Here is a 13,679-nt window from a genome sequence, read left to right on the forward strand (position 1 = left end):
TTTTGACTTACATAACATGAGAAAAGATCCTAAACACTGTTATGTTTTACATGCATCATCTGCTGTAACCTGTACACAGATTTACATAGAGACTATTTGCATTGCAGCACAAGCTTCAGGAGGTTTTATAGCTCTGTGAGTTTGAACTCAGAGAATCCAAACCAACGGCAATCATGAGCTTCATCAGCATCTTCATCTGGATCTTCTCTTGCTACTATTTTACAGGTTAGGAAATAAACTTTTCTATTCTTTTTTTATTCTAACTGATCATCTGTGTTATAATATTGTCCTTCAACACATATAATTTTAAATGTTTATTATTTTTTCTTAATATACTGTAGAATCAAGAGGTGAAGTGACAGTCACTCAGACACCTGCAGTGAAATCTGTTCATCCAGGAGACACAGTTACCATGTCCTGTAAAACCAGTCCTGAAGTTTACCAGAGTTGGGATCATCAACCTTTAGCCTGGTACTTACAGAAACCTGGAGAAACTCCAAAACTCATGATTCATAAAGCAAGCAGCCGCCAGTCAGGAACTCCATCTAGATTCAGTGGCAGTGGATCTAAGACTGATTTCACTCTGACCATCAGTGGAGTCCAGACTGAAGATGCTGGACATTATTACTGTCAGAGTTTCCACTATATAAACAGTAAAGATGTGTTCACACAGTGATAAAGAGTCGTACAAAAACCTCCGTCAGTCAAAGTCACAGTGACTGAACTGATTCTGCAGCTGCTCAAACACTATCACTCACTACTGACACACAGAGACCAAACACAGGAACTACACATGTGCTCAAAATTGCATTAGGAGTGAAATCAGCTCTATTAGACTTTGATCTGTCCTGTGACAGATGTGTATTAGTTAAATAGGCTCTGATTCTCATAAAATAGGCTTTAATGACAAATCAAACAAAAAAACACACATTTTTTCACAGTTCCAGTAATGTAGTTTTTGCATTTTGTTTTTGTAGATTCTACTATAATCATGATAAACTTGCCTTATGAAACTAACACTCAAACTCCATAACTGTCTCATCACTCCATGAGCAGAAGTGAAACTGTTCCAGTTCAGAGCGTTGAACCAATCAAACAGTGAAACTGTGAGTTTGAGGTGAAAATCAGATTTGCATTGGCAGCTTTAGTGATTCTGATGGTCTCAGAATAGAGCAGCTCCGTCTCCAGTGACCATGTTCAAACCCCAAGAGCTTCAGTTCACATTTACTGCTAAATGCAGCTGTTCTCAACTATTACAATCATCAACAGCAGCTCAAACTTTAGTGAAGGAACGACACACTGATCAATGATGCAGTCGAACACAAATGTAAGGCGTTCAGAAGCTTTATTGAATGAACATCAATGGCAGCACATTGAAAGACTGTTTCAGTATTGAGCTGTAAATCACGTGACTGCTGTGAATCCTGCTGCTCTTCACTGGAGAAACATCAGCAGGAGCTCTTGAGGAACGAGGCCTCTTGATCAGCTCCGTTGTGTTTTACTCTGCAGACGAAGCGATCTGCACCTTCCCAGCGTGCTTTGCTGAGGCTCAGGACGCTGCTGCGGCTGTAGCGTCCGTCCCGCTCGCTCTCTGCGCTGGTCTGAACCCCCTCGGTGACCTCTGACCCGTCCAGCGTCCAGCTCACCTGCGCCCCCTGTGGAGAGTAAGAGCTGAGCAGGCAGAGCAGTGCGGCTGAGTCTCCAGAGATCTGCAGAGAAGAGGGCGGCAGCAGAGACACGGAGGGCTTCACTGCGGGACCAGCTGAAACACACAAACACACACAAAACTCAATTATTCACATCTGCAGCTACAATCTTCACTGGAGCAGACGTGATAATGCAGTCAAAATCACAATCAGTTCATCTTTACTGTAATTCCACATCACTGCTGTCATTCATATAACACATTATTACTATCATGATTTAAGTTTGAAAAAATTCTCCATTAGCTAAATTAATTTACTATTAAGAAATGTTGCTACGTATGTATGTTACAGAAAAAATATGTTAATTGGTTAAGGCTAAGCTCTTCTACTATACACAGTGAAAAACTGTAATAAATCTAACTGGACATGTAATGTTATAACAAAACACTCATAAAATTTACAGTTTTTGGAAGTGAAGTTAAACAAGTCTGGCAATCACAGCTGCCACTTTTTGTAAATTTTACAGATTTATTTATTTTTTACAGTTTATCAAACATAAGATAATATATACTGTATGAATATAAATATATATATAACTTCTCTGAAGAAAACATGATATACTGTAAAATGTATGCTAATTTGTTACTTTATCAATTAAGCACAAGTTTTATAAAACATCTCTCCAAATGCAAATTGATATTTTTTGTGATGTTTTTAAAATTTATTATTTTAATTTTTTTTTTTTTTTTTGTATTTTGAAAATAGTCATCATGCAGGGCATTTTTTCATAAACATAATTATAAGTAAACGTAATACTTTAAATAATTTATTTTAACATGCTTATCAACTGAGTTTCAGTAGATCAGTTTTTCCTGATGATGACACTGAAATGAACTGATACTATATATACAATATAAAATATATTTAAGAAATTATTTTAAAAATCCTAAAACACTGCAATTAATTCAAATATACTCTCATATGCCACATCTGAAATTACTAATGTAAAACATTAAGTACAAATATAAACTTTGAAATGTAATAAACATGGAATATTATCAAATATGACTTATTCATAATATAGTATAATATTCATAATATTTTTGATGTTGTAGTCAATCAATAAAATATACTGAAACTTTACATTTAATAAGATTTTTAATAAAAGTAAAGCTTTTTAATAAATATATTTTTTTATAATAAATTAACAATATTGTTACCTCCTTTTAAAACACACATACACGTTTTATATTTTTATTAGATAATTTAAAAAAGACTTACTTCTGATCACCAGTTCAGTTCCTCCACCAAAAGTGTACCACAGTGCTTCATTCTAGTGAAAGCGTCGTACAAAAACCTCCGTCACACTCAAATGAACACAAACTCCAGCAGAGAAAAAGAGACAAAGCAGAACATCAGTGATGGAATTTTCTAGAAAGCAACACATAATGTTCATAAAGGAAATACTTGTTATTGCATGAAGGCTGAAATCATTTGTTTCCCAAAAACATTACTCACATTTACACTAATTCTATTTACCTGCTTTATGAATCTTTAGCAAGATTTACATTAATTTATTATTGAATGACCTTTGACCTGTTATACAGTATCACGGATGACATCAAATCTGTAACACAGGTATTAAATGCTCTCAGCATCAAAGTCTAAATGAAACAGATCATGAAATCAGTGTTTGGAGGGAAAAGCTTGACCTAAAATAACATGCAGTAAATCATGAGTGTTTGTTTCTCAAGTTTGTAAATAAAACTTATTAGCAAAGATTCTAAATGACAAAAAAAGTGTGTGTCTGCTGTCTTCAGGTAAATGATCTGGAGTGTGTTTGCATATTGATCAGATGCTTCAGTGCTCTGAGAGTGTTTATAGTGCTGTGAGTTTAACACTTCATCACTGACACACACAACAATCTTCATCAACATGACCTTCATCATCATCTTCATCTGGACTCTCACAGCGTTTGCTCAAGGTTTGTGGAGCACAAGTTTGATATGAATTCATTTCTTCAAGTATATTGTCAAAGTTTTGAGTTGATTTTCTTCTTGTTGTGTGTTTCAGAGTGTAGAGGACAGATCACCGTCACTCAGAGTCCCTCAATGACAGCAGCTCAACCAGGAGAAACTGTCAAAATCAACTGTAGAACCAGCACAGATGTGTACAGTGACAGCTGGGGACAGCGTTTAGCCTGGTACTTACAGAAACCTGGAGAAGCTCCTAAACTCCTGATTCATTTAATAAGCAGCCGCCAGTCAGGAACTCCATCTAGATTCAGTGGCAGTGGATCAAACAGTGATTTCACTCTGACCATCAGTGGAGTCCAGACTGAAGATGCTGGACATTATTACTGTCAGAGTGCACACAGTGGTGGTGTGTTCACACAGTGATAAAGAGTCCGTCAGTCAGAGTCACAGTGACTGAACTGATTCTGCAGCTGCTCAAACACCATCACTCACTCAACAGTGAAGATTTTAGGAATATTAATTAAATCAAAGCATTCATTGAGTTTACCACTTGCTAAATATAGAAATCAAACACTCTTTATCTTATTAAAATGATCTAACACTATATCTGTGAGGTTCAAAATTTGGCTGCATGTTCTTGTTTTATCATGAATCTGCAGGTGTTTTCATGGTCCACTGAGAGAAGTTCACATATAAATGTATCATAAAAAAAAAAAAACAAAAATGACACAACAGGACTCAAAGACACTATTTTATTTTATTCTATTTATTGACTGAATTGCAATAAAATCATAACTGAATGATAAAGCACACATATAGTCTTGTATGAAGCACACAAAGCAGAGCAGATGCAGATGAGAGCGACTGAAGCTGGATGTGGAGAATGAAGGAGTCGCTCATGTGCTGTTAGTCTCCATGTGAGACATGAGTGAGAAGAGCAGCAGATCTACTCTGAACACTGATGTCTGGTCACGTGTCCAGTGAGCGCAGGCTGGCCGCTCCATGTGGCCTCACAGCTCACTGAGACGCTCTCCATCCACTCCTGCTCAGAGAGAGTCAGGCTGCTGCTCCAGCTGTACAGACCGTCCTTCTCCAGGAGCCCAGCGCTGCTCTCCTGAGACCTGCTGCTCCCGTCCACCTTCCAGCTCAGGCTCCAGTCTGACGGGAAGCCCTTGTTGGCCACACACACCAGTGCCGCTGTCTTCTTTGAGGAGATCTATGCACGTACTGGAGGGCGGCAGGACGCTCAATTTAGGACGAGTGACGCCTGACAAACACACAATAGTCAACTCAGTAAAGAAAAAAACGTTTCTCACCTTTCAGGTTCAGAACAAATTACATGAACAATTAATACAGTGATTAAATTGTAATACATTAAACTGCAAGTCACCTTAATGAATTTTTACAAGGCCTGTGATCAGCAAAGCAATGGACGTTTGGTAAAATATATTAATTGGAAGAGATATTTACATTATCAACTTCAGTGTTAGTCACTTTTATTTAAAGCATCAAAGATCAGATGTGAATAAACACAATAAACTATAGGGGTTTATGACAATTTTTGGTGGCAGCATGACAAAATTAGGTGCAAAAGTTTGTTTTAAAATATCAAAAATATAACTTTGTTTGGCATGTCTACTAGAAATTATTAACCTCTCAAATATTAACAAAAATACGATTGAGCAACCACATAATTTCCAGTTTAAAAATATCTGCAGGCTAATGTGAAAATTTAAGTTTAACGTCTTAAATTTTCACATAAAATCAAAGTAGTGCAAAAATGACAAAAAAACAAACTACTGTATATTTTATTCCTTTTAGAATTTATACATTTTAATTAATTTTAATTTTAATTTTATATATTTTAATAATCAATTAGGAAAAAAAATAAATTTTATATTATTAAAATTAATACATTTAAGGAATGAACAGTCATGTTTCTATTCAACTACAGTCAAAAATATTCTCAGTCTCACAGGAGACAGTCAGGTTAATATAATAAACTTGGCACTGATTATGCATTCAGAAGTGAATGATCTGATATAATTTATAACAAATTTGTTATTAGAAGATCATTAATATTATGAAAAAAGATTAAGATTTTCTAATTTCAGTGATTGTATTTTGTGTCTGTTAATGAGTGCCTGTCTTCATGTAAATGATCTGGAGTGTGTTTGCATATTGATCAGATGCTTCAGTGCTCTGAGAGTGTTTATAGTGCTGTGAGTTTAACACTTCATCACTGACACACACAACAATCTTCATCAACATGACCTTCATCATCATCTTCATCTGGACTCTCACAGCGTTTGCTCAAGGTTTGTGGAGCACAAGTTTGACATGAATTCATTTCTTCAAGTATATAGACAAAGTGTTGAGCTGATTTTCGTTTTGTTGTGTGTTTCAGAGTGTAGAGGACAGATCACCGTCACTCAGAGTCCCTCAATGACAGCAGCTCAACCAGGAGAAACAGTCAAAATCAACTGTAAAACCAGCAATCCTGTATATTATGATGTTGACAGAGGAAAGTATATTTTAGCCTGGTACTTACAGAAACCTGGAGAAGCTCCTAAATCCATGATTTACAGGACCAGCAGCCGTCAGTCAGGAACTCCATCTAGATTCAGTGGTAGTGGATCATCTGCGTTTGATTTCACTCTGACCATCAGTGGAGTCCAGACTGAAGATGCTGGACATTATTACTGTAAGACTTTTCATTGCAGAACAGATTCTAATTATTATTGTGCGGGTGATCATGTGTTCACACAGTGATAAAGAGTCGTACAAAAACCTCCGTCAGTCAGAGTCACAGTGACTGAACTGATTCTGCAGCTGCTCAAACACTATCACTCACTCAACAGTGAAGAAAAAGTATGAGCTTATAATAAACACCACTTTCGTTGAGCTTCATCAGTATTTTTTTTATTATGATTTTTCTGTAATCATTTTTGTCTTCTGTTATTTTCAGTCCTTCATGTAGATATTCAGTCTCTTTTGATCTCTTTTGATCTTCCCTTCGGAGGACAGTTTATTCTATTTAGAATTAGTATCTATTCTTCACTACATAATATATGTATATATATATATATATATATATATATGTGTGTGTGTGTGTGTGTGTGTGTGTATATATATTTATGCGTTTATGATTTATCCTCATTCTTTCTAAACTGCATCATTGTACTGATTTATTATGTTCATCCCTCATAATGCAGATATTAACAGCATCATATAAACACATTCCTCAATTTCAAAGCAGATGATAATGAATACAATTTATAGTAAGATCAATGAATGAAAGAATTAACAATTATTTAAAAATTAATGTGAAAATTAAATACCAGATACCCAGCAAGTGCTGTTTACCATCAAAAAACAACATGTTCACCTCACCGTTTTCATTGACATTTATTTTATAAAGATTTATGAAGAGCAATCATGTTTTATATTATGTGACACGACTCAATCAAACTCAGTTGATTCAGTGATTGACAGAGACACATGTGTGATGATCCTCATGTCTGTTAAAAACCTGCAGGAACATCCTTTTGACATAAAATGTAAGAATTAACAGTCATGTTTCTATCCAACTACAGTCAAAAATATTCTAAAAATCTCACAGGAGAGAGTCAGGATAATATACTAAAGTTGGTCTTGAAAATGTATTTAGAAGAGAATGATCCAATATAATTTACAAAAGCTTGGCTAGAAAAAATATATGAAAAATATTCATTTTTCTCTTTTCAGTAATTGTATCTGTTAATAAGTGACTGTCTTCAGGTAAATGATCTGGAGTGTGTTTGCATATTGATCAGATGCTTCAGTGCTCTGAGAGTGTTTATAGTGCTGTGAGTTTAACACTTCATCACTGACACACACAACAATCTTCATCAACATGACCTTCATCATCATCTTCATCTGGACTCTCACAGCGTTTGCTCAAGGTTTGTGGAGCACAAGTTTGATATGAATTCATTTCTTCAAGTATATTGTCAAAGTTTTGAGTTGATTTTCTTCTTGTTGTGTGTTTCAGAGTGTAGAGGACAGATCACCGTCACTCAGAGTCCCTCAATGACAGCAGCTCAACCAGGAGAAACTGTCAAAATCAACTGTAGAACCAGCACAGATGTGCATGGTGGTGATCGTTTATTCTGGTACTTACAGAAACCTGGAGACGCTCCTAAACTCCTGATTCGTTATGCAAAATATCTTGAGTCAGGAACTCCATCTAGATTCAGTGGCAGTGGATCTAACAGTGATTTCACTCTGACCATCAGTGGAGTCCAGACTGAAGATGCTGGACATTATTACTGTCAGAGTTTTCATTGCAGATCAAGTGGTTCTTATTGTTTGGGTGGTTATGTGTTTTCGCACAGTGATAAAGAGTCGTACAAAAACCTCTGTCAGTCAGAGTCACAGTGACTGAACTGATTCTGCAGCTGCTCAAAGGAGGATCTGAAATATCTCTGTTGTTTTTCTCCCTCTTTTGTCTCATATTCTTACACTCTGTAGGGAGACGAGTAATGCTGGAAACTGGTTTTAATTTGATTCATTGTGCTCTTATAGATCCGTCACATGATTAAGTTTGGAGCGCATCGGCCATCTTACAAACACTCACAGTTCAGTAATATATTACAGATCAGCAATACATTCTGACATGAATGAGACCATGAACATTGTTTCACATCTTTCCAAACTGTCAATTTCCAGTCGGTTCAGCAAATGCTTCACATAAAGACCAGATGGTGACGTTGCTGATGTACGATACTAAAACCGTCATATTGTGTGTCCCAGTTTCTACCATTGATTGTAAAACCAGCAGTCAATCTCAGTTACTGTCCACTACTGTTGAAAAGTTTGAGATCACTCATACAAAAATAAGTTTTCATATATTACGCATTTTACAACATATATGAAATTTATTATAAATTGGAACAATTTACTGTATTAACATCATATATTTTTGTGTATCCTATACACATATGTACGTATGTGTAAAACATTTCTAGACCATCCTAAAAACATGCATGTTATTATTTAAGCAAATATATTAGATAGACATGTATTTTAATATATTTATATATATATATATATATATATATATATATATATATATATATATATATATATATGTAACAAGCAGGACTCGTAGGAAGCGTGTAAGATCCAAGTGCGAGCTTTTATTTACAGATCGTAGTCAGACAGGCAGGGTCAATATCCAACAAACAGTAATATCCTGGGCAAGGCGAGAGCGTAAATCCAATAAACAGGCAGAGTCCAAAACCAGAGAGAGCAGTCCAAAAGTATCAAATAAACAAGGCTATGAAACAGGACAAAAACAATGGCAAGGAACAGGGCAAAACTATGGCAGAAAATAAAGACAATGGAACAAAACAAAACCGTGGCAAATAGCAAAAAACAAGGCAATGAAAACAGGGAAACGCTTGGTAGAGTCCGCTAGAGCAAAACAATACTTCGCGCCTCCTGTTTGAAAATGGCCTCCTTTTATGGCCACCAAACAGGAAGTAACAAACGAAGCAGCAGAGGGAGTAGCAACAGTCAGTCAGTGGGTGAGGGCTCCCTCTGCTGGCGTGGCATTACAGAATCCCCCCCCCCCTAGGAGCGACCCCTGGCGCTCAAACAACAACAACAGTCCAGGAGGGTGGGGGAACAGAGGCAAAACAGGAGGTGGGACGGAGGGCCAGGTCCATGTAGAGGAGGTGGGCCTGGATCGTGGAGCAGGGACAGACAGTGAAGCACTGGAGGACCTGGACCATGGAGCAGTGGCAGACAGTGAAGCACTGGAGGACCTGGACCGTGAATCAGTGGCAGACAGTGGAACCCTGGAGGACCTGGACTGTGGAGCTGTGGCAGACAGTGGAACCTTGGAGGACCTGGACCGTGGAGCTGTGGCGGACAGTGGAACACTGGAGGTCCTGGGCCATGGAGCAATAGCAGACAGTGGAATCTTGGAGGACCTGGGCCGTGGAGCAGTAGCAGACTGTGAAACACTGGAGGGCCTGGGTCGTGGAGCAATGGCAGACAGTGGGATCTTGGAGGACCTGGGCGGTGGAGCAGTAGCAGACCGTGAAACACTGGAGGGCCTGGGCCGTGGAGCAATGGCAGCGTAGGAAGAGCAGGGAGCCATGGCGAGGCAGGCAGAGCAGGCAGAACAGGAAGCCATGGCGAGGTAGGCAGAGCAGGCATAACAGGGAGCCATTGCAGGGCAGGCAGAGCAGGCAGAACAGACAGGAGCAGAGATATCCAAAGTGGAACTAGTGACATCCATAGCAGAGCGGTGTTTTCACTGACGATTTCCTTGGCCGTGGCATAACAGGTAGAGAGTTCATTATTGGCCTTCTTGATCGTGACTTGTTGGGCAGAGTTTTCATGATAGGAGGACGCCGCCCCCATTGGAGGATCCACAGCATAAGCTGACACCTCTGGAGGCATAGGTGTCAATTCTAGGGCAGAAGTGGCAGTGAGTTCATAAATGGACGCCACCTCCTTAGGAGGTTCTACAGCGTATGCTGACACCTCAGGAGGTATAGGCATGAACTCGTGGACAAACGAGGCCTCAGGAGCTGACTCGTGGTCAGGTGAGGCCTCCGGGGCAGACTCGTGGATAGACAAGGCCTCTGGAGCAGATTCGTGGACGGACGAGGCCTCTGGAGCAGACTCATGGACAGACGAGGCCTCTAGAGCACAGTGTGCAGCCCACACACTGAAAATGGCAACGGCCATTACAGGCAGCACAGTAGATAGTGGGATGTCTGTTGACCTTGAGGGTGTGGATGCTATGGACTTGTGGCTTGGGAATGTGGGTTCTGCGTGGCTTGGGAGCGTGGGCTCTGCGGGGTCAGCTGATACGTGAGGTGGCTTGAGAAGGTCAGAGGGGACCTGGTGAGGCTCTGGTAGGACAGCAGTTTCTTGACTTGATTCATGGAGGTCTGTCGTGACTTGACTTGACTCAGGGAGGTCTGCCGTGACTTGACTTGACTCAGGGAGGTCTGCTGTGACTTGACTTGACTCAGGGAGGTCTGCCGTGGCTTGACTTGACTCAGGGAGGCCTGCCGTGGCTTGACTTGAATCAGGGAGGCCTGCCGTGGCTTGACTTGACTCAGGGAGGCCTGCCGTGGCTTGACTTGACTCGTGAAGAACAGCGGTGATTTGACCTGGCTCGTGCAGTCCAGCTGTGACTTGACTTGGCTCGTGAAGGTCAGCTGTGACTTGATTTGGCTCAGGGAGATCAGCTGTGGCTTGACTTGGTTCATGAAGGTCAGCTGTGACTTGACTTGGCTCGTGAAGGTCAGCTGTGACTTGACTTGGCTCAGGAAGATCAGCTGTGGCTTGACTTGGTTCATGAAGGTCAGCTGTGGCTTGACTTAGCTCATGAAGGTCAGCTGTGGCTTGACTTGGCTCATGAAGGTCAGCTGTGGCTTGACTTGGCTCATGAAGGTCAGCTGTGGCTTGACTTGGCTCGGGAATAACAGCAGCAACTTGACTTGACTCATGAAGGTCAGCTGTGGCTTGACTTGGCTCGGGAATAACAGCAGCAACTTGACTTGGCTCATGAAGATCTGCTGTAACTTGGCTTGGCTTATGGAAATCAGCTGTGGTTTGGCTTAACATAGACAACCCAGCTGTAACTTGACTTGATTCAGGAACAACAGCTGTAACGTGACTTGACTCAGGAACAACAGCTGTAACGTGACTTGACTCATGGGGAACAGCTGTGACTTGGCTTGACTCGTGGGGAACAGCTGTGACTTGGCTTGACTCGTGGGGAACAGCTGTGACTTGGCTTGACTCGTGGGGCACAGCTGTGACTTGGCTTGACTTGTGGGGCACAGCTGTATCTTGGCTTGACTCATGGAGGACAGCTGTATCTTTGGAACAACAGCTGTATCTTGGCTTGACTCATGGAGAACAACAGCTGTGTCTTGGCTTGATTCATGGAGAACAACAGCTGTATCTTGGCTTGACTCATGGAGAACAGCTGTATCTTGGCTTGGCTCATGGAGAACAGCTGTATCTTGACTTGACATAGAAAGTGTAGCCCTGACTTGAGATGATGGGTGAGGTGATTCTGACTTGATGAGGCTCAGACGGGGCAGCCATTTTGTGAACCAGCTTGGTGATGGCGGCCATCTTGTGAACAGGCTTGGGGATGGCGGCCATCTTGTGAACAGGCTTGGGGATGGCGGCCATCTTGTGGACTGGCTCTGGGATGGCGGCCATCTTGTGGACTGGCTCTGGGATGGCGGCCATCTTGTGGACTGGCTTGGAGATAGCAGCCATCTTGTGAGCTGGTTGTAGGAGGGCGGCCATGACAGGTGCAGGCCCTGGAGCGGCAGGCGTGGCGTGAGCAGGCTGTGGCTTGGCAGACGTGACGTGAGCAGACTTTGGCTTGGTGGGCATGGCATGATAGGCCTCTGACGTGACTTGAATAATTCCAGACATGATTGAAAAATTCACAGGTTTGGCTGATACTGGGGGATAGCAGGTTCCTCATCAGCTACCCCCACAGTAAATGGCGATCCAGCCAACTGGAGGGCAAAGTCAATGTACTGTTCCAACGACCAGTGAATTTTCCCTCCAGGTAGGCCAGAACTAATCGGATCGTTTAATCCGTTGCGGAAAATGTCCTTAAGTGCCACGTCATTAAAAGTCACCAAACAGCACAGCTCACAAAAATCGATGTTTGGATCCATGGTTTGATCTGTGTCCCAAAAGCCGCTGGATCTTTGGTAGGCGAAGTATTCTGTAACAAGCAGGACTCGTAGGAAGCGTGTAAGATCCAAGTGCGAGCTTTTATTTACAGATCGTAGTCAGACAGGCAGGGTCAATATCCAACAAACAGTAATATCCTGGGCAAGGCGAGAGTGTAAATCCAATAAACAGGCAGAGTCCAAAACCAGAGAGACCAGTCCAAAAGTATCAAATAAACAAGGCTATGAAACAGGACAAAAACAATGGCAAGGAACAGGGCAAAACTATGGCAGAAAATAAAGACAATGGAACAAAAAAACAAAACCGTGGCAAATAACAAAAAACAAGGCAATGAAAACAGGGAAACGCTTGGTAGAGTCCGCTAGAGCAAAACAATACTTCGAGCCTCCTGTTTGAAAATGGCCTCCTTTTATGGCCACCAAACAGGAAGTAACAAACGAAGCAGCAGAGGGAGCAGCAACAGTCAGTCAGTGGGTGAGGGCTCCCTCTGCTGGCGTGGCATTACAATATATTACAAACCATATATAAACATATACATTTTGTATGTTGTTTTAATGTTTTGTATGTTGTTTTAATAAATCTGCAGATGTTCACATATTATTATAAGAATGCTGAAAAATACATTGTATCACAGTTTCTACAAAAATGTAAAATGGCACAACTGTTTTCAGCACTGATAATAATCAGAAATGTATCTTGAGCAGCAAATTAGCGTATTAGAATGATTTCTGACGGATCATGTGACACTGAAGACTGGAGTAATGATGCTGAAAATTCAGTTTTGATCACAACAATTAGTTGCATTTTATATTCAAACAGAAAACAGATATTTTAAACTGTAATAATATTTCACAACTGTAGTTTTAATCAATTTAATCTTAAGTGACTTCTTTAAACAAAACTGTCTCTGGATCTGAGTGATTTGTAGTTTAGATTTTACTTCTTTGTCATGTCAAACTTCATTTTCATAATTTCACATCATAAAAGTCAGTGCAAAAGACAAATCAAGAGGCATGAAAAGCAAAAGTATGTTCATGGGACTAAACTGTAATGCTAATGGCACTGCAGAATTTTAAATAGATATTTATCTCTGTTTACTTAAACATTTAATCTTTACACATTTCAGCCATCAGGGGTCTTTTTTCATGTGGTTTGAATTTGTTGTAAATTTTATGCTATTTTTTAATTTCACACTTACTGATAAACCATGATTCATGCATGAAAATGTTCACAAATGTGAGTGTCAGTCAGTAAGAGTGTGTCTCAATCAGCTCCTTAGTTCACTAGTCATTGTGCAACTCAGGGATCACGTAATGCCAGTATG

The 13,679-nt window shown here is 40.2% G+C and overlaps 5 gene segments (V, D, J or C); 4 read left to right on the plus strand and 1 right to left on the minus strand.

Annotated features, from left to right (window-relative positions):
• The first annotated feature begins 50 nt into the window (after positions 1 to 50).
• On the plus strand, positions 51 to 676 carry LOC127158849 (Ig kappa chain V region K29-213-like). The segment is given in 3 exon segments: positions 51 to 64; positions 152 to 225; positions 342 to 676. Coding segments are annotated over 3 exon segments (423 nt in total).
• A 652-nt stretch (positions 677 to 1,328) lies between these two features.
• On the minus strand, positions 1,329 to 3,093 carry LOC127158850 (Ig lambda-3 chain C region-like). The segment is given in 3 exon segments: positions 1,329 to 1,762; positions 2,928 to 2,979; positions 3,061 to 3,093. Coding segments are annotated over 3 exon segments (399 nt in total).
• A 350-nt stretch (positions 3,094 to 3,443) lies between these two features.
• On the plus strand, positions 3,444 to 4,045 carry LOC127158851 (Ig kappa chain V region 3547-like). The segment is given in 2 exon segments: positions 3,444 to 3,630; positions 3,720 to 4,045. Coding segments are annotated over 2 exon segments (375 nt in total).
• A 1,761-nt stretch (positions 4,046 to 5,806) lies between these two features.
• LOC127158835 (immunoglobulin kappa variable 4-1-like) lies at positions 5,807 to 6,491 on the plus strand. The segment is given in 2 exon segments: positions 5,807 to 5,940; positions 6,030 to 6,491. Coding segments are annotated over 2 exon segments (414 nt in total).
• A 910-nt stretch (positions 6,492 to 7,401) lies between these two features.
• Positions 7,402 to 8,059, plus strand: LOC127158832 (probable non-functional immunoglobulin kappa variable 6D-41). The segment is given in 2 exon segments: positions 7,402 to 7,566; positions 7,656 to 8,059. Coding segments are annotated over 2 exon segments (438 nt in total).
• The last annotated feature ends 5,620 nt before the right edge of the window (positions 8,060 to 13,679 follow it).

Source organism: Labeo rohita, unplaced genomic scaffold (assembly GCF_022985175.1).
Source record: "Labeo rohita strain BAU-BD-2019 unplaced genomic scaffold, IGBB_LRoh.1.0 scaffold_173, whole genome shotgun sequence".
Lineage (NCBI taxonomy): Eukaryota > Metazoa > Chordata > Actinopteri > Cypriniformes > Cyprinidae > Labeo > Labeo rohita.